Below are 21204 nucleotides of genomic sequence, written 5' to 3' on the forward strand. Positions count from 1 at the left end.
TCAACTATTTGTCTCTAGAATGTTCTCTACATGTAGTGTTTGTGTTCACAGTAATCAGTTCTACTCGGCTGACCTGATGGTGGCTCCTACTCAGGACCTCTTAAAGGAGAGCAGCCCTTCAACAGAGCAAGAAATGGCTGAAGAGCTGAATGCTGACATTGAGGAAGAAGAAGAGGAGAAAGAGGAAGATTTAAAACAATCTAAGAAAATGCCAAGAGCAGCTGCCGCCAAGTATGAGATCACATTATTTCTGACATTTGTCTTTCATCCTTTAGTTACATACGTAATCGTACGCCCCATTCACACGGGACATCAGCGTCAACGCTTCCCATTCACTTTGAATGGGTGACATCAAGCATTGCTAAACTGAACTGTGGTTCCTGAAGCCCTGTGTGAATTGGACGTTAGGATGCTTTCACGCATATAGATCGATTGTTTGTTTCGAAACAGGGATTAAAATTGGGGCCCACTTTATATTAAGTGTCCCTAACTACTATGTACTTGCATAAAAAAATAAATACAATGTACTTACTGTGTTTATGTTGTATTTGAGAACACTTGTGGTGCTTTTGAGTTGGGATAGGGGTTGGGTTATGGACAGGTTTGGTGGCGTGGGTAGGTTTAAGGGTAGGTTAAGGTGTAAGGGATGGTCAACAGTGTACAAATGTAATTACAAAAGTTAATTACAGATGTAATTACATACATGCATTTAATCAAGCATAAGTACACAGTAAATGCATGTATTTACACAATAAGTACATTGTAACAAACTATTAATTCCTATGTAAGTACATATTAGTTAAGGCCACTTATTATAAAGTAGGACCTAAAATTGTTACAACATTGTTTTTTGTTTGTGGTGCGGTTCGCTTTCACACAGCAACGTTTCTACATGGACCAAAATAGTCATGTGTGAGTAAATTCTCCTCACATTGGTCAGAGTTTGCTTTATTTTTGTTTGTCATATGTTATTAATTTGATTTATTACACTGAGAAATGAGACATTGTAAACTAAAAGTTGCGTTTTTATTTTAAATGGTGACATCCACAGACATAATCATCACCTAATAAAAATCAGAGGTAAGATTGTCTCATACATAGCCTCATTTCAATTGTCAAGGGTTGTAAAATATATATCGGTTCTATATCAGAAGTCGAGTTCACACCAAAAAGTGAAGATATTGTCTATTTTTTAAAAATAGTTCATTTAGACAGCATGCTTGCACCTTCGTATTTGAAATAAAACACACTTTTACTGGTAGGAATGATATCTCTACTCATCATTATCTAGCAATATCCATAATACACTGTGATATAGTCTGGTTGGTTAGTTTGTTAGAGCATATTGCTTTCTCACTACAACCGAAACTCTAGAGTTTGTTTCAACCAAGCTGAAACCTCCTTATCCTCAGACTGATTGTTTTGGCACAGATCAGATTGCGATTGCTGGTTACACATATGCCTAAATGAACCAAGCCAAGGAGGCCAGGTTCCGAAATAAATGTCTAGGTGTGAAAGTGCCGTTAAATACTTGTATTTCCTACCTGCATTTATTTTGTTACAGGCAGCTCATTGCTCACCTGAAGGTTTTTTCCAAATTCACCAACCCGAGAGCTTTATATATGGAGGAGAAACTGCGTGAATTGTACATTCAGGTTGGTTCCTTATATTTGTATGACATTCAGTTCTGTTTGCTGAATGTGCTGCTAAAAGCAAACTTTCTCTGAACCCGCAGCTCATGTGCCATAAAGACCAACAAATCCAGAAAATTGCGTTGGACTGTTTGATGACGTACAAAGATCCAAGTATTCTACCCTACAAGTATGACCTGCACCACATTATATTACTGCTTTAACATTAGTTTTTTTCATTAATAACTCTGTATTATACAGAAACTAGGTCAGTTTGTGAATAGCATGCCTTAGATTCAGAGCAGTGACTAATGGTATCTTCCAAAATATGTCTTTGGTTACTTTAGTAACTTTCACTACTGGGATTCCGGAATGTACCAATTGCCTCAGGAAGTCTTTTAGTCTATTTTGGTATTCATTTCACATCACTTGAATTACTTTGGGCCAGTTTTTTGTTTTGTCCATGGAATAGAAATACCTAGATGGGATCCTTTACTGACCTAATTTTAAGAGGATAGCTTTTCTACAACCACAAACTTGCTTTGTGAATGCTTTAAACAACTTTTAAACATTTTCTAGTCATTTAAATGTTTTCATTATGTAATTATGGTGATTTATATTCTGTATATGATAGCTTAAAACTTTAAACATTGCAGCAGTAGCGGTGTACCCCAAGGCTCTGCTTTAGGTCCATAATAATTCATTCATTCATTCATTTTGCTTTTCGGCTTAGTCCCTTTATTAATCTGGGGTCACCACAAAGGAATGAACCGCCAACTTATCCAGCGTATGTTTTATGCAGCAGATGCCCTTCCAGCTGCAACCCATCACTGGGAAAGTTTATAATAATTGTGTTTTTCTTATTTAAAGAGAGAATCTGGAGAGACTTCTGGAGGACAAGCATTTTAAAGATGAGATTGTTCATTTCAACATCTCTGAGGAAGGATCTGTGGTACTTTCATCACACAGACCCCAACTAATCCCCATGCTTATGAGGTGTGTCTACATGCAAAATAAAAGTCAATAATATATGTGCTTCACTGATGTTTTTACTGTAAAGATGTATGCTATGGGTTAGCAATTAGTAGTTTTTCTCTGTTTTTTGCAGAATACTGTATGGCCGAATGTGCCCTAAGGTTGGTAATAGGTTTCAGGGTAAGGCTGGTACAGCTTCACGCACCGGCATAGTGCTGCGCTTCCTGGCGGGCTGCCAGCCTGAGGAAATGGGCATGTTCATAGATCTCCTGCTGGAGCCTGTTTGTCATTATGCTGAAGGTATTGACTTAAAGCATATTAAAATGATCCTAACAATAATTCATAACAATACCCTTAAAGGACCTATTGGAAATATAAGACATGATTAATACTACAGACAGTTTTAAAAATTTAGAGAAAGGGGGACATTTTTATTGTTGACCAACCTAAAACAGTAGCAAGCAACAGTACACACTTTCACATCAATAAGTGCAACCCATCTGGTATTCCAGAATACTCTGACAAGCTTTATTATAATATTGACAGACTCATTTTACTCATTTTGCTTAAAAATAAGGAAAGATGTATCAAAAGCAGGCTCTGGTTTTGAAATCGCATCATCTGATAGCAGAAAATGTGATTTTTTTCTGCAGGAACGTGCCTGGCGGCAGTAGAAAGAGCTGTAGCTGAGACAAACCTGTCTGCTGTTCTCCCTGTGGGCCGTCAGCACAGTCTGCTCAACACCATAGAAATGCTCATCCATAAGCTGGGCCATCTCATCCACATCTACCTGCCCAAAGTACTGCAGATCCTGCTGTGCATCACAGCCTCTGTGTCATTTATTCTGGATCACAGAGAACAGGTGAGCTGACTGCAAAAACAAAAACATCCCAATTAATTGTTTTATTATGCAAACTAAAATAGTGCATGTAAGGCAAGGCAATACAGCCAAACACATTTTTGTAGCATTTGATTTAGCTGGTGTTAATTGTTTAGACACTTTTTTTCAACATAAAAGTTTTGGTGTTAAGGCACATTATCAGATTTTAGAGTAGTATTTTTTTTAATCATGGAGTTTTGTGTCTTTTTTGTTGCTGATCTAATGAGCTCACTGTTCTTGCCTGTTCCTTTAGCTCAAGCCTGGTTGCATTAATCCTCTAAAGAACTTGAGGCGCCTTGGGACTCTGCGCATTCAAGACTTCTTTGATGGCTTTGAGTCCTACAGCTTCACTGCAGATGAGCTAGATGCTGTGTTTCAAGTCATCGTGTGGCCTAAGGTGTGTGAGAAAACTGTCTGAATAACTTTAGTAGCTTTAATAAGCTTCCTAAAATGGGAAAAAGTAATGCATCTGTCATGATTTCTGCTTATGCTGACTCCATATGTTTATTATGTCAGTTGATGCACACAGTTCAATAAGTAGATTACATGGTTTGTGTTTTTTAGGTGTGTCTTCTGTCCACTGAAAGCCCATATGCACCTTCACCACTTCTGAAAGTCATCCGCGTGTGGAGCCAAAATGCTAGGTAAGTTTAGCATGAAACCGGATTTAATGTAGTCTTTTATACCTGTGTTTCTCAACCACATTCCTGGAGGACCACCGGCTCTGCACATTTTCCATGTCTCCTTAACCAAACACACTTAATTCAGATCATCAGCTCATTAGCAGAGCCTGAAAGACCTGTAATGGGTATGAGAGACTAAGGAGACATCCAAAACATGCAGTGTTGGTGGTCCTCCGGGAACGTGGTTGAGAAACACAGTTTTATGCCACGTTGCATCCTATATCCAAGAGAAGTTGCATATTGAGCAAGAAAATGATCATTCATTTCTAAAAACAGTAGCTTGCTCTATTTCTGAATGAATCAGCTGTTTGAACAAATCATTTGAGTCGATGATTCAGTGAGTCACTCATTAAGACGGGGCCTTGGTGTCACCTACTTGAGGTCATATTTATCCATCCATTGGATTAAATAAACCAAGAGCTGCACAACAAAATCTAATCCATTGTTAAAAAGGCTTTATTACTGACTGATTTGTGTTATCATATCCTAAATTGTGTCTGTTCTTCATGTCAGGTTTTTCCCTTTGCTGGCTAAGCAGAAGCCAGGCCACCCTGAGTGTGACGTCCTGCTCAATGTTTTTGCTCTGTTATCCTCCAAAAACGTCTCTGATGGCACTGCTGCTCTAGTCTTGGATATAGCCGAGAGTTTGTTGAACACTCCAGACTATGAGCTGAAGGAGAACGAGACAGAGTTGATTGTGAATGACTGCGTGATCCCTGAACCGGATCAGAGCTGTGATGGATCAGGTACTGACTGTGTCTTTGTATTTACTTTTATAAAGTTGTGTCACAGTTTATCTTTCACCAGGAGTAGTATTTTCTGTACTTCACATCAAGGACCACAAGGGAAAAAAGTTTGTTTTTTTAACTTTAGTGTGTATATCCTTGACGAATTAAGTGTATTCACTTATTTGTTGCCAAGTAAAATGAATTGATGAATGAATGAGTGGGTGTTGATGATAATTAACCTCCTTGGGCTTAGTGGCCACATATGAGCATTTTAGCTCTTAAAGGTGCAGTAGGTGATCTGCCAAAATGCTAACCGCTTAGCATATTATCTTTGGACGGTGAGGAGGGACTGTGATTCAAAGCCACTCCTCCTGAAATTGCGAACGTGCGCACTGCGCCACAACAGCAGACAACCCAGTAGTTCATGTCATTTGCCAGCGGTTGCCGGCGGGGATCTGTGTGAACAGATGCACAGAAGTCCAAATCTACATTTGCTGACAGACAGTTTGAGCTACTTATCAGAATAATGGGAGCTATCAGCCCGACAATATTTAATTGGATGCATATTTTTTAGTTTTATGCCTTACCCAGAAAATAAAAATACAAATAAATAAATTTAGATGATTTACTTTTATCATTACTATTGGACTGTGAAGAGACTTTCAACCAGCACAACAAAAATGTTTCTGAAGACAATCACCTACTGCACCTTTTTGTTAAAAAGTTTTTTACATGCATTTTTTAATTCACTTTGCTATTTGGACTTATTGGAACCTAAATAGACTAAAACCGAGGCATCATCTTTTGATATGATGTACTTTTAGAGAAAAATTATGTCCATATATGTGGAGTCGTGTTCTGAATTTACATAAAACTCTTTTCCTGACAGTTTTTTATGCATATATAACATAGATTTTTATTTTTTTTACATGTTTTTACATGTCAGAAAGTAAAAACAAAATGTTTTGCCCATTTTGGACAGGTAAAAACAGTGTTTGGGACATTTCACATGCTGCAAAACATTTGCAGGATGGCACAAAATATGTCTGTAACAAAGTATAAAACATTCTAAGTATATTAAATAGGCTGCACGATTTGGAGAAAAAATCTTATGCCATTTATCTGATCGAAATTGCGATTTAAAATGTGCTTTGCTAGCATTTCATAAAAGAGCTACAGGTTTGATGTGGTGTTTTTATAACAGCACCAACGACGGACCAAGCATAACCACAATGTATGCTACACTATGCTAGTTTAGTTTAGTTTAAAAACTTTATTAATCCCCTTGGGGCTATCATTTCGCTCTGGTGGTTCTTTCACATATAGTATAACAAGAATGACACACTTTACACAACAAACATCAACACTTAACAGCAAGTTCAAAAAACAAATAATAGTCCATCGATTAACTACATTTATTACATATCCTAATTGCTTCAGGCACAAAAGTATATTTATAGCGATTTGTGAAACATCTTATTGTCCTTAGATGTCGACCAAGGGGCATCCGCTCAAAATGTTTATTTAGGAGGTGTGTGCTGTCTCCTAGTATTTTATGTGCCATCCTCAATACCTGCTGTTCGTAATAGTATGCAAGACTTCGCAGGGGAACTCCCAAAATCTTTGAACACAAATTAACGATGCCCTGAATACGATTCTTGTTTTTTTGGACAGTGAAGAAAACCAACAAATAAAGGAAAAGGACAAAATAATTTCAATAAATGAATTGTAAAAGGTCTTAAGAGTAACTTTCTCTACATTAAAAGAGTTGAGTTTCCGCAATAAAAACAGTCTTTGAAGAGCCTTATTAACAATTGTATGTGTATTTTGATCAAATTTCAACCTGTTGTCAATAATTGTTCCTAGGTACCTATATTCCTCCACAACCTCTACCTGTGTGTCATTGATTAGCACCCTTTGTAGTGCAGGTGTTTTTTTGCCAAAGTTGATAAGCATTTCTTTAGGTTTTGAATGCTACTGTTTAATTAAAGCCTCTTAAACGCTGTTGCCAAATAAGAAAATAACTACAGTATTTTATATTGAGTTAAATGAATTATATATAAAGTCTTATATAAAGCCACTTATTTCCTACTGCTCCCCTGAGAAAAAACTGTTTAGTGTCAGAAGATCACCTTGGTGACCTTTTCTGCTTTATCTACCTTCCATTTTTATTTGCATGCTTGAAGTTTTTTTTATCTCTCTAAAATTGAGAATATTTTTTTCTGTTAACATTTGTACAAAATAATTTGTTTTACATATATTTGAAAATAAAACTAAGGAAGAAAATATACAAATATATTGTGTTTTAGACAGGATAATGTGTTTATGAACTGTCAGATCTTGCAAAAGCTACATGCTTGATACCATGTTTGATAGCATCGAAATAATCACACCCTTTCAAATACATCTAACATCTCTGTTTGTTTTCTTCATGTAGACTCTTTGACGATTGGCTGCCGTTTGCTGCTTCCTCACATCCCAGCACTGCTGCGCTACCTCAGCAGTCTTGTGAAGAACTCCGAACGCCTCAAAAAGAAGAAATTCAGAGCTCAAGTCAGCAAAGAACTCAACATCCTCTCAAAGTATGTCTGTTCATCTCTGTTGGCATGCACACCTTAAAGATCCATTCACATTGTGGACGATAACTGTATAGTTTTATAATCATTGTAATATATTTGCATGGAAGGCTCACGTAATAAGAAATGTTGATGTGCTTTAAAATAAAACATGCAGAAATTATTCAGATAATGTTTTTGCTCTGTTCCAGGATCAGTCGATTTGTCACTGATAAGGAACAGAGTTCAACACTGGTTGGTTTGCTTCTGCCTTATCTTCACAAACCCAATACTGCCCAGGTATGCCAGTAAATAGTGTATACTGTTATATTATTATAATGTTATGTGTCAAATCATTTTAGTTTATGAGTGTTGAACCTTGTTTTTTCAGGAAACTGAGTTGGACATTTTGGGCACAGTGCAGAACCTGTTGAGGCAGTGTTCAGATCCCAGCTTATTCCTCAAGCCTTTCAGCAAACTTTTCTCAGTCATCCAAAACAAACTTTCACGCAAGGCTCTGTGTGCAGCCTTCCAGGTCAGTTTTCAATTTTAACATCAGATTAATCTTTTTAAAAACTTTCTGACTCGATATATTTGTCCTCACAGACTCTGTCAGACATAAACAATGACCTGAAGTACATCACAGACATTGTCATTCAGGTAAAGACAATCACAAACAGCTTTTATTTAGTTTCTTCAACTCATGTTCATGTTTAATCGGCGCTGCTTGCTTCTTAATAACAAATAGCAAAGCGAATATGCTCTGTTGTTAACATGACTTTGACTATGAAGCATGTTTTATTAGATTGTGTTGCTTTTAATTCAGTGAGGAATTTATTTATTCAGTGCATTTTTTTAGGAGATTTTTAGCAGTGATTGTTTTAGCAAAGCTCAAACAATCAAACAAAACCAGTCTCCTCTCTTCTTCTGCAGCTCAACGCATTTGACAGTCGTCATCTTGATGAGATTCACTTTGACGTGCGTCTCATGGCTTTCCAGAAGGCCACCAGACACATTAAAGAGATGAAGACGATGGACATGAAATACCTGACTGCTGTCATGCACAACTGCTTCCATTCATTAGAGGTGATGTCAAAAACTTAGATTTAAAGAAGCCATGTGATGCTTTTTAATGTTTTTTTTGTGTGTGAAATTGATTTGTTTGTTTACTTAAGATCAGTTGAAAACTTAGTGGTCGTCTACTAAAGGGATTTATTCTCTCAGAAATCCAAGTCCCAAAGTGTTCAGTCATTTGTAGTGTTGTTGTGACATTTTAAGGATAAGAAAGCCCAATATATATCAGTGTTTTACTCAAAGTTGTTGCTCTACCCAGCGCTATTAATAAAGCAACCACTTATACTTCAGAAACACATTGTCACTACCTGACAGTTTATGCAAATAGCACCAAAAAACAAAATGATATATTTTAAATGAATTCATTTGTTTATGTAAATGTAAATGTGATCTAAATGTATCAGTTGAATTAGATGACATGCTAATGCAAAGATACTAATCTGATTATACTGTCTGCAATAAACATGACGCAGTTCAACATAACACAGAGACCCTGGGTGGTAAAATGAAGCCCTATTCTGTTTCTGCAAGCACAGGTTTTTTTAATAAACTTATATGTGCTTGCTTCCTTTTTCCCTCTCATCTGCTGTACATGTTTTGCGTGGAAACCGGATACACCTCAAAATTGTTGATTTGTTATTAGAATCGTTTATTGAAACTGATGTGATTGTTGGCTAAAAGGCAGAAAATTAGAGAGGGTGCTCGCTGCAGAGCCATTTGAGGAGAGCTGAGCTCCAGCGAGGGGGAGCATGAGCTGTCGCTCCTCCTCCTGTAAGCTGTTTTAATGCGTACACTAACCCCACCCCTAACCCTACCCCCAGTGACATCACTCGTAGAAGAAGTGCAAAAAAGGTGGAGCTCAAGCTTAAGCTCCCCCTCACTGGAGCTCAACTCTCCTCAAATGGCTCTGCAGCGAGCACCACTTGGAAAATTATGGTGATACAGTTTGGCCAATCACAACGTACTTTTCACCTGGCCAATCAGATCATTTTGTGACATTCGGAAGGCGTGGCTTTGTAGAAACCTTTGGAAAATAATGTTTTAAAGCATATTATAATATTCTAAAACATCCAGTAAATGAAATAAAATAGCGTGATGTGGCTTCTTTTTGAGTGTAGTTTTTTAGTTTCTTGCTCTTGATCTGTTTTTGAATGCTTTTTGTGTGTTTCTGTGACAGATTGGAGACATGTCTCTGGCTGACAGCGGCACCATGTGTTTGTCAGCTGTAATAACGCAGCTGTCTGAAGTGGGCTGTCCAGAGGCTCATTACAAGGAGATTGTGCAGTACATGATACTGGATGCAGTGCGAAAGGGTTTGAAGAGCAAGACTGAGGTGGAAACTAGTGCTTGCATAACACTGTATAATCTCTTCATGTGCGTATAACACCGTTATATCAACCAGGTTTTTGTTTTTACAGAGTGTACGGAATGATTATACAACAGTTTTGGCTTGTTTGGTGAGAACCTTCCCGAACCGAGCAGAGTTTCGGGATCTGGTGCAATTGACCGACTATAATGATCTAGAGTCTGATTTCTTTGAGCATATGAAGCACATACAGGTAACGTCTGTACACTTTATTAACAGCAGAGGTCTCTAAGATGTATGAATTGACCTTCTTAGGTCTCTAGGTATATAAATGCAAAACGTGACATCAGCTCAAAGTCGGTCTGTTTTCCAGGTTTACAGAAGGGGTCGTGCCCTCAGAAAGTTTGCCCGTCAGCTGACCGAGGGCAAGATTGTGATGTCATCACGCTCCATGCAGAACTACATCATGCCCTATGCCATGATCGCTCTAGTTGATGAAAAACTGCTGAAGGTGTTACATTTTTGACCGATTTGAATTCATCATTACTCAAAACCTTCTCAGCTTTAAACTAATTGCGTTCTTTGTGTTTTCCAGTATGAACCCATGACAACAGCGGCTGTAGAAGTTGTTGGCGCCGTTTGCAGACGCTTGACCTGGTCCAAATACCTGTTCTACCTCAAACACTTTGTCCATATTTTACAAACCGGAATAACTGAGCAGAAACTGGCTGTCAGGTACACTTGTCTGTGCTTTGGTGCGCGTTAATGATGCTTTTGTCCTTGTTATGGCACTAAAAATACTCTTTGTCTTTGATGTAGCTTGTTGCTGACTGTTCTCGATGCCTTTCACTTTGACCATGAGACTCTCAGTAAAGAAATCGAGGCAGCAAAGAATAAGGCAGAAGGTGAGTGAATCAAAACAGCCCGTTATAATTGAGCAATGGTGTTTTACTAATATTGCAGTTGTTTTCCTAGCTCAAAACGACCTAAATCAAATCACTTTTATTGTCACATCATCAGCCTCACGTGTGCTATGATGACTGAAAAGCTTAGGTGCTGGCTTCAGACAGTGCAAAATAAAACAACATACTCCCAAACAACAAGATAATATACAATTGGCAATGTTGACAGTAATCCGTATAAGACAATAAATAGGTGTACACATAGTAGACAGTAAGTACAGATTGGTTAAATGACACACAAAACCATTTCTCTCACATGTGAGGGCAGGTGATCTATATATTATATCATGTGAATGACATGCTGATCCCACCCTTACATACAAAACAAAAATAATAAGTTGACTTGTACTTGATCTTTCAACTCTAGAACCCAGTGTTGTGGTGGAAGAGGCTGAGGATGAGGTGGCAGAAACCATGGACACGGATGAAAGTGATGCTGAAGAAGCGATGGAAACCGAGGCTGGAGAAGCCACTTCTAAAGCACCAGATGCTAAGACTAAAGATCCTGTCAAACCAAAAAAAGACAAGGGCAGCCAGCAGAAGAAAGCTCCTCCTGTGGTCAGCAGTGGTCTTCCACATGGCAAACAGGAACTGGAGGCGTTAATTTCCTCCATTCATCACACGGTCACTCAGAGCGTGCTGCCCAAACTCCACAAGTGCCTCACTGCAAAGGTCTGAACTCATTTATTATACTTCATGATTTTGTTGTAAAGGCATCTTTGATAACTGTAAAGATAACTATTTAACAACCCCCTCTATTCCTTTATTTTGTTTATTACATGTATTTTTTTATGTTATATGCCGATTATCTACATATATCTACATATAAATCTATATAGGTAACAATTAAGACATCATGCGATAAAACGTTCTGAATGTGGAAAACTAGTGCAGACTTCAGACCACAGATTTAATTATAAAGATGTAGAAACACTGTGTTATTGGGATCACTTTCAGAAAGATTTTTTTTTTACAGCTTATACCTGATAAAACACTGTCAGCCTGTCAGAATCCATTGAAAGATAAAAGGCTTTTGCTATTTAAAGCTAAAGGCAACACTGTGGAGAAGCTCACTTCTTGATATTAAGTTTTCAAAGATAGTTTAAAGATAATAACTCTATAAAAGCATATCATAGGGGGAATAATAAAATTTGCATTGATGTTTATCATATTAAAGTGTAAAAATAAAAGTACCTCAAGTATCCAGTGCTCATTTGGGCTTCTTTGTGTTGCTTCATTACAAAATGCTGGTTTAAGTTAACTGGTTTAAACAAGATTGATTACACAAGCTGGATTCACTGGTCAGATGTGCTAGATTCACATTTGCTGGTTACAAAAGTTTAAAGCAAAAGCATTAAAACGAGCAACAGATCATTATTGCTGGCGTGGACACAAATATAATCATCGTTACATTTAAGTGTATTGTTATCGTCCTTGGTGTGAACGTCTTTAACACTTTCAGTTGGTCAGGTTCTAGTTGGTGACTATTGTTAACTTTACCTGACAATGCAAATTACTTCAAAGGCATTTAATGTAAATCTTACACATTTAATTAAAATTAGATGTTGATTGATGGTTTGTTTTACAGTTTTCTTTGGGATAATTAAGTATTTTTTCCCTATAATGAGATTAAAAAAATCAAGTTCATGCCATGGCTATTTTAAGAATTGCGCACTTACAATCACCATTACAGTAATAAGTCTGAGTGGAGACGAGATTAATAAACTTGATTACATATTTATAAGCCATTAACAAAGTAGTTTCTTACCATTTATGCGTACTCATGTAGTTCCGAACTATGGTTCTAGATATTCTGATGAATGTTGGGCAATACTGTCAACAGGAAAATACTACGCAAGTCAATTGCTGTTTTCCCCCAACATTTTTCAGTATATCTTCACTTGTGTTCAACTGAAGGATGAGTAAATGATCACAGAATTTTCATTTTTTACATGAATCATCCGTTTAATTAAGAAATACGATGTCGCAGGAATTAGACTTTGTTTTATTGCACAATTTCCTGTAGATTACAGTGTTAGCTTTTTCTCTAATGACTCCAAAACTCCAAAAATACACATTACATTTGTTTCTAGACTCACACTGAAGCACACAATTGTTTATTTCTGCAGGTTAAACGTGATGACGAACACAAGAGTGTGAAATCTAAGGAGGTGAAAGATGAAGAGGTGGTCAGAGTGCCTATCGCATTCGCCATGATCCAGCTCATGAAGACTCTGCCGAAGGACGTCATGGAAGCTAACTTACCTGGGTATGATTACTGACTTTATTAATGATCAAAAAGTGGAGATTTTACAGTGCAACCTCTGATCAGCAAAACATTATGCTGGGTTTGGTGTTTATATGTGCAGGATCCTGTTGAAAGTTTGTGTTCATCTGAAGAGCCGCTTCCAGGAGATTCGTGACGTTGCTCGAAACACTTTAGTGAAGATTTTGCAGACTCTTGGCCATCAGTACCTTCATTATCTGCTCAGTGAGATGCAGGCGGTTTTAGTAAAGGGTTATCAGGTAAAATAGGATTTTTAATGTGTTTTTTAATAGCGTAATATAGACATGGACTAAACAAACTAAATCACAGATGACTGCCTCATAAATAATTTGTCCTCACAGGTCCATGTTCTGACCTTCACTGTATACCATCTGCTCTTGGTCCTGAAACCATCTTTGACCGGCGGTGATCTTGACCCGTGCATGGACATGCTCATTGCGGTAAATGCCACCAACAATACTACATTTTCAGTCAGAATTTTATGCACTTTCATTGACTAACTCTCCACACTTTTTTCTAGATCTTCAACAATGAGCTTTTCGGAGCCGTTGCAGATGAGAAGGATATTAAAGGAATTGTTTCAAAGGTGATGGAGGCTCGTCACAGCAAAAGTTCTGACTCGTATGAGTTCCTCGGACAATTCTGTGGACAGGAGCGTGTCATTAGCCTCATCCTGCCACTCAAAGAGGTCAGTAACTAAAAATCATTCACAAAAGTCTGATCCAAAAAGGATTTATTGCCCTCTTAAGGGCACTTTGGGTTAAAAAATACCTGGCTGGTAGAGGTGTGAACCTATACTGGTCTCACGGTTCGGTTCGGTTACGATTATCATGTCTTCGATTCGGTTCAATTCGATATCTCGGTGCATCACGGTGCATTGACGATGCTTTCCATATACAGTGTTATATTTTAGGGGGGAGGCTATAACAAGCTGTCTGTATAAACACACAGACACACAGCACCACACTGTCTCTCATTCAAGCACATACACAAACATAGACAGCACCAAACAAACGAACACACACACACACACACACACTTAAGCCCTTTAAAAGAAGCACTTTTCCTACGGTCCTTAACTGAGAGCTCCTCTCAGCGTGAGCTCTCCCGGCTAAACACATATTGCGAGGGCTTAAACGGAGCAGTGCTCGTAATGTTGAGCGAAAAAAGAGAAAGACAGCTTTGAAACATAACCAGCTTTGTTATGTTGTAGGAAACACACTTTAGATCTTTTTAGGGTAAGAGGTTTTTGAGTAATTGCCGTCTATAACTGAATGAGTGTCAGGAATATCGTAAACCAAACCAGCTGAACCGTGCTCATTTCTGGCGCCCCCCTGGATATACAGCACCCTTAGCATTTGCCTATGGTGCCTATGCTACGGGCCGGCCCTGAGTTGGTTGAGTGTTGTAAATACTCGTGCTCACCTCCCTCGCAACATAGCGCATAGGAGATAAATGACGTCAGTACATAATAACCAGTTATGATTATTACTGAACCGATACCCTATTGTCCGCGTCTGCATCGAGGTGCACCGAAGAAACAATTAATTTTGACACCCCTACTGGCCGGCATATTAAAGTGTCATTCCAAACCAAAGTGCTCAAAACTGGCCACTTCGAAGGGCCCTTTGGATTGAAGGATTTTGCAAAATACAACTGATGGACATTTCGGGACAAAGTTATTCATTTATTGAGATTATTCGTTTTATTTCGGTTAACGAAAATGTTTTTTGACTAATAGTTTTAGTTTTTTTAAAAATTGCCTATTGTGGTGTAAATCAGAGTGAAATAGCTTCTTAACCAAGAAAGATTGTAGCTTAACCTTTTAACAGGAAAGTTGTTTGATGTCACACAATTCAGAACAGCTCATCGCTATGCTCTAATCCAGTTAGTTATTTACACTTGCGTATTTGTCTTATTATGTGCGGTTATTATGTTTGTGTTTTGAACTGTTTTGATGTCTCCAGTGTTAGAGACAATTTAAACAAACAATCAATCTGGTCTCCACCTTTCTCTCAGGTCCTTGAGAGCACAGCTAGTTTGAAGGTATCGAGGCGAGTGCATGCTGTGTTTCGAAGGATTGTGGCAGGACTTTTGCTCAATCAGAGCTTGAGCCCTCAGTCCATCCTGCTGCTCAGCCACGGACTCATCAGCGAAAGCCTTCCGCTCATCACCAGCAAAAACAAGTAGGTTACTCACTACGACACAGGACTCATTCATTGATATCTCACTTTTAACAGTTTCCTACCTTATATTCATCCAGAGAGAAGCATCGTCCTCCTCCAGACCCTCGCCTGCCTCCTCCAAGCTGTTTGCTGCTGCCTGCCACCCCTAAAAGAGGAGGAGCTAAAGCTGCCATCAGTAGCAGAACCAATATGCACATCCTAGTGGAAACGGGTCTCAGTGTAAGAGAAATATGGCACGGTTTATGATCCATCACAAGAAGAGGGTTTGTAGTTGAGGTTCAGTGCAAACAGAAATGACTATAATACTTTATTGCTTGAAGTTGGAATATAGATGGATGGATGAATGGATTTATTCATTTATTTATCTTTCTATCCATTTTTTGGATATCATATTTCCCTAAGATATCATTGCGTGTTGGTGAATAGTTTAAGTACAACTATGGTAAAAGGTGAAGAGCCATCATATATATATATATATACATTAAAGCCTGAAGTTATTTATACTCCATAGCAAATTCTGACCTAATGTTATATTTATTCAACCAGCAAGTATTTTTGAACAGGAACTCACTAGGGCGTCTCACAAAAGATAATAAGACTATGTACAAGAGGCATAATTGTGGACAACAAACATTCTCAGCTTTTATTTACATTTGAACAAAAAGTTGGATGTCCAAAATCATCCATACCCTTCTCAATAATCAATAGAAAAACCTTTATTGGCTGTTACACCAATTTAATTGCTGACCAGATTTCTGCATGTCTCTACTGCTTTGTTTGCACATTCATCTTTAGCGATGAGCTCCAACTCTTTCAGCTTAGAGGGCCTCCTGGCCATCACCATGAACTTTAGCTCCTTCCACAGATTCTCAATTGGGTTTAAGTCAGGACTCTGGCTGGGCCACTGCAAAATGTTAATGTTTTTGTCTGCTAACCATTTCTATACCACATTTGCTGTGTGTTTTGGGTCGTTGTCATACTTAAATGTCCACTGGTACTCAGGGCCATGTTTTCTACAGTCAGCCTGATGATGTTGTTGCGAATTTTGATGTATTGCTCTTTTTTTTCTTGGTGCCATATAAAAAAAAGGTTTTTAGAAACATTTGCAGCATGTTTATCTAAAAATATAAGCAACTTGTTATTATAAGTTACCATGTTAAATCATGCTAAATTATCGTGTGTTTAAATGTAAGAAATGCATTCAATCTTTTTTCTTTCCCCTTTCCTTGTAATTTAAACTTGTAGCTTAGCTTTAAAACAATCAGGCAAGGCCAAATAAATCTTTAAAAGCATTGTCTTTACTCTCACTTTTGATTAGTTGCATCCCAGTTGAATGCAAGAATTTGCTTCTTTTACATGGCACATAGTTTCACAAATTTGTCAAATATCCACTTGTATTTTACAGCTGCTTCACTGTAGTCTGAAGAGTTCAAAGATCAACTCATCTGTTCCATCAGTAAAGGAGATGTTGGATCCGTTTGTACCTCTCCTCCTGGACTGTCTGAGCTCCATGCATGTAAAGGTCTGTCCTACTCGTCGTTTTAATAGTTAATAATAATATATTTGTTTAGCTTCAGTTACCTGCTACTGTATGTATATATTATAATAACCCTGTGTCCTGTGCACATCAGGTGATTACTGAAGCTCTGCAGGCCTTTATCTGGATCCTGAAGTTTCCACTGCCTGCGGTGCAGCAGAATTACGAACAGATGACCAAGCAACTCTTTGTCCTGCTTAAGGACTACGCTAAAGCTGGAGCAGCTCGTGGTGAAAACTTCCATCTGGTTCAGAACTGCTTTAAGGTGAGAGAGACTTGCTATATGATTTGAAATAGTGAAAGAAGGTGATCCTGTCCTTGAGCTGGCACACACCAATAAAAAAAAAAACAGATGATCATTCATTTAAACTTTATTCATAAAACACTTAACCACTGAACAGCAGTCCAAAGTGCTGTACATTAAAATAACTTAATATAAAAGCAACACTTAACTCATACATGCATACTGTGGGAATATAGATTTATATAATATAGTTCCAAATAATATATATATAACTTAAAAATTTATATTCTTTGATTTTTAATGATCTTATTTCATTTAATAACTAAAGCAGGCCAAGTGTTGGAGACATTAACGTACTGTCTTAATTCACTCCCTGACTATGGACAGGGTCTCAACGACTGTGCTTTTGTCTTTGTGGATCCATTCAGGCCGAAGAAACTCTTTTGTTGATAACCCTGTTCGGTCAGTGTTTGAACAGGATCTGGAACTGTCCACCACATTTGCTTGACTAGTGTAGCCACTGCCCCATCCCCATAACATATATTTAAAGGTCAACTCTGCTCAAATTAGACTAGTTTAGACTCGTTTAGACTGTAGGAGACTCAAGTTGACTTCATGAAGATGCTATTTGACAATAGACACGTCTCAATAAAGAATTCTACTTGTAATGAGTCTCTTGGCCTGGGTACTGAACTTTATTTTTTTAAAATGTGGTGCCGTGACCCGGATATAAGCTGAAATCATCGATTCACAACAGCACTTAAAACAAAAGATAAGACAAAAGCACACATGCAGCGCATACATAAACACTATTAATCAGGTATCAAAGGCCAAGGAAAAACGTTTTGAGATGGGATTTTAACTATGACAATGAAGGTGCTTACCTAATGTAGAGAGCCAAAGCATATTCTTGAAGTGGGAAGAGCAGGGCTTAATTTGTGCCGGAACATGCCGAGTCCGGCACCTCTGAAATCTGAGCACATCATTTTACCAATCCCCCTCTTCAACCGCCCTCCTCCCCCATCTGCTGTTCACTTTTACTTTCTTCCGAGACCCCTCAACCCTCTTCACTTTCGTCCTTTGTCCGTGACACCTCTCCGCTATTCAACACCCAAGGCATTGATAAATGCTGCAAAATTCCATTAAGTAACCCTCTGTGTTTCCCGAAAACAGAATCAAGTTATACTCCATTGGGTCAAAAGTGACCAAAGACCAGTTTTATTTATTTATTTATTTTTTTATTTTTATTTTTTAAGGAAAATCATTTAAATCTTATTCGTTTTATAATATTTTTTCTTTTTGATATTGCATTTTGAGTTTATTTGGTAAAAAAAAAAATATATATATATATATATATATATATATATATTCATACTGTAATTCATATCATAAATAGTGACCGAGGATGCACAAGGGGTTAAGAATCGTCAATGTTGTTTTTATAATGAATTCATCACATTCTCAGTATGAAATATAAATTAGATTAATTGATGCCATGTTGTGTTTTATAGGCCATAACTGTTTTGGTGAAGAGCACTACTAAGCCTATAACAGACTCGCAGCTGCAGGTGCTTCTGGGATACGCAGAGGAGGACATTTATGATCACTCTCGACAAGCCACAGCATTCGGCCTCCTGAGGGTGAGACATTTACGTCAAATGAGGCGTATTTTACATTATACACATGCTTTTGGTGGGATCCTTATGGTCATGGAAACCCTAATATAAAAAGAAACATTGGTAAAGCCTTGCACACTTTGCTAGTTATTCTTAGTGCTATTGTTATAAACATTAGCTAATATACAATATAAACAATTATATTAGATAGATATTTAGATATATTTAGAAAGATCATCTATTTTCATATTTAGATGGCTAATCTTTATATTTAGGTAATCTTTAACTTTATTAGAAGATTGATAGATTAAAAAGTAAAAGTTTCAAACTCAAAAGTTTCTAAACATCTTAGAAATGATCTGGTCTAAATATGATTTGTTTGTCTTGGTCTTTGCAGTCGATTCTGTCCAGGAAACTGGTGGTGCCAGAGATGGAGGACGTTATGAAAAAAGTGGCCAAGTTTTCCATCGATGGGTCAAATGAACAGGTCCGCATGCGGTGCAGACAGGTCAGGCTTTATCTTCATTATCATCATCATCATCATGATCATTATTATTATTATTACTATCCAGATTAGTTCTTGTCATGTGGTCTTAACTAATGCCTGTCCTCTGCTGTTTCTGCAGATCTACCTGAAGTATTTGATGGATTATCCACTGGGCAAGAAACTGAGGAAACATTTTGACTTCATTGTTGCTCAGCTAAAGTAGTGTATGGTTAATATCAGATAGGTCTGAAATGTTCCTTTATGTTAGATAAATTAAAATGTGTTTTATGTTCACAGTTATGAATATGACACTGGCAGACAGTCTGCTCTTGAGCTGATGGCCTTCATTTTCCAAAAGTTTCCACAGGTATTGTACTGTATATGAGTTATTGTTGTAATAATATATTATAAATAGATGTATTCATATTTTTACAATTGATTTTGCAATTTCAGTTTTTCATTTATAATTTATGCATTATTTAATAAATGCATTTTTATTCTATTTGTTTTATATGCATGTTCATAACATTAATGTCCATATTTTAAATGACCATATAGTTTATTTTTTTGTTTGTTTCAGGTTGTAATTTAAGCACATAAAGTTAAAATTACTGCTAAATGATAAGGGTTGCCTTGCCAACTAGATAAGAGAAATTTTATTTTATTATCAGTTCATTTTGTACTGAGATACTATTATATATGTATTCATATTTTTCAAAGAATATTTGTATAATTGACATGATTTTGATTTCAATCAGTTTGTTTGTTGTATAACTTAAATTATTTCGATTTTAATCAGTTTTAGTTGTTTATTTTTGTTATTATCTTTTAACTTTATAAATATTAAACCTTTTAACTTTATAAATATTAAAGAATAGTAAATATAAATTGGTTATAAATTCATTGATTATGCAAACAGATATTTCTGCACACTTTCAGTAGCTGCTCAAAGGTTTTTTAATTGTTTAAAGTTTCATTCTGCTGACATTCTTCAGGTGTGCTGAGTTTGAATTGATAAATAAATTGACTATCAAACTTTCTTGGAAATGCTTTACCTCATGCAAATATTTGGTGTTAACAGGGGCGGGCTTAACCAATAAGTGAGGTAAGCAGCCGCTTAGGGCCCCGACCAATGCTAAAAATCCTATATTAGTCTTATAGCTTTTTTGTAAATTAACCATAATATGTTGTAAATCTATCTGTAACCATTAAGATTTTAATATTATTACTCCTTTTCAAAACCTGGGGCCCCATAAATAGTGGAACGTCTCTTAATTTTAATTTAATTTTACATTAAGAAGGTAATGGTTCTTGGCACTTGAAATCATTTTTTAACATGAAGTTTATTTACAAAAAAAGCTAAACAAAACAAAAAAACAACTAATGAATATATATGAATAAACAAATCTACAGAAAAAAAAATCTATAGTGAAAGAGAGTGTTTTGATTTTTAATCCTAGGGCCCCATACATGAAATTGCTTAAAGCCTCCAATCACTAAGTCCGCCCCTGTGTGTTAATTATATTGAAAGATTATAGTTTATTTTGTTGTTATGTTCACAGGCTCTCTTGCATGAGCACTGCGGTTTGTTCTTTGTGCCGTTGTCGTTGGCCGTGTTAAACGATGATTCTGCAACCTGTAAGAAAATGGCATCTCTCTCCATCAAGTCTCTTCTGAATCAGCTGGATTTGCAGCATCAGAATTCCATGTTTAACCTGGTCAACAGCTGGACTTCAGGCGAGAAGGTGAGTAGATAAACCAGTATTTGTTACTTTTGTAATGTTTGTAGTTTTGGTGTAATGGTTTGTGATTTTGCAGACGGCTCTGCGCAGACTGGGAGTTCAGATTTGTGGGCTGTTTGTGGAAGTTGAAGGGGAAAAGTTCAGCAGGAGACTGGACGTCCTGATTCCTCTCATCGAGAAAGAGATCCACGCTGACAACTTTGAGGATGTGAGTGCAGATTTGAGCGTTTTCTTTATTGTTATTTTTAATTTTGAGACATTTTCCTTAAAGAGAACAGGGTTACCATAAACTGAAACATCATGCAATTTTA

General features: G+C 37.1%; 1 protein-coding gene across 2 annotated transcripts in view; it reads left to right on the forward strand.

Moving 5' to 3' along the window:
- utp20 (UTP20 small subunit processome component) overlaps positions 1-21204 on the forward strand; it is a 48954-nt gene that overhangs the window by 20986 nt on the left and 6764 nt on the right. For both annotated transcript variants that reach the window (XM_073946910.1, XM_009300013.5), the window contains exons 22-55: positions 52-231; positions 1565-1655; positions 1736-1821; positions 2502-2627; positions 2740-2906; positions 3260-3468; positions 3740-3883; positions 4051-4130; positions 4683-4915; positions 7335-7479; positions 7665-7752; positions 7844-7987; positions 8059-8112; positions 8386-8538; positions 9704-9859; positions 9945-10085; positions 10206-10343; positions 10428-10567; positions 10652-10737; positions 11162-11466; positions 12924-13063; positions 13164-13320; positions 13423-13521; positions 13602-13769; positions 15101-15267; positions 15345-15486; positions 16673-16789; positions 16899-17069; positions 18560-18688; positions 19062-19172; positions 19291-19370; positions 19449-19518; positions 20714-20896; positions 20970-21101. In XM_073946910.1, the coding sequence (XP_073803011.1) occupies positions 52-231; positions 1565-1655; positions 1736-1821; positions 2502-2627; positions 2740-2906; positions 3260-3468; positions 3740-3883; positions 4051-4130; positions 4683-4915; positions 7335-7479; positions 7665-7752; positions 7844-7987; positions 8059-8112; positions 8386-8538; positions 9704-9859; positions 9945-10085; positions 10206-10343; positions 10428-10567; positions 10652-10737; positions 11162-11466; positions 12924-13063; positions 13164-13320; positions 13423-13521; positions 13602-13769; positions 15101-15267; positions 15345-15486; positions 16673-16789; positions 16899-17069; positions 18560-18688; positions 19062-19172; positions 19291-19370; positions 19449-19518; positions 20714-20896; positions 20970-21101 (4732 nt within the window). The remainder of the gene's footprint in view (positions 1-51; positions 232-1564; positions 1656-1735; positions 1822-2501; positions 2628-2739; positions 2907-3259; positions 3469-3739; positions 3884-4050; positions 4131-4682; positions 4916-7334; positions 7480-7664; positions 7753-7843; positions 7988-8058; positions 8113-8385; positions 8539-9703; positions 9860-9944; positions 10086-10205; positions 10344-10427; positions 10568-10651; positions 10738-11161; positions 11467-12923; positions 13064-13163; positions 13321-13422; positions 13522-13601; positions 13770-15100; positions 15268-15344; positions 15487-16672; positions 16790-16898; positions 17070-18559; positions 18689-19061; positions 19173-19290; positions 19371-19448; positions 19519-20713; positions 20897-20969; positions 21102-21204) is intronic.

This window comes from Danio rerio, chromosome 4, assembly GCF_049306965.1.
Source record: "Danio rerio strain Tuebingen ecotype United States chromosome 4, GRCz12tu, whole genome shotgun sequence".
Classification (NCBI taxonomy): Eukaryota; Metazoa; Chordata; class Actinopteri; order Cypriniformes; family Danionidae; genus Danio; species Danio rerio.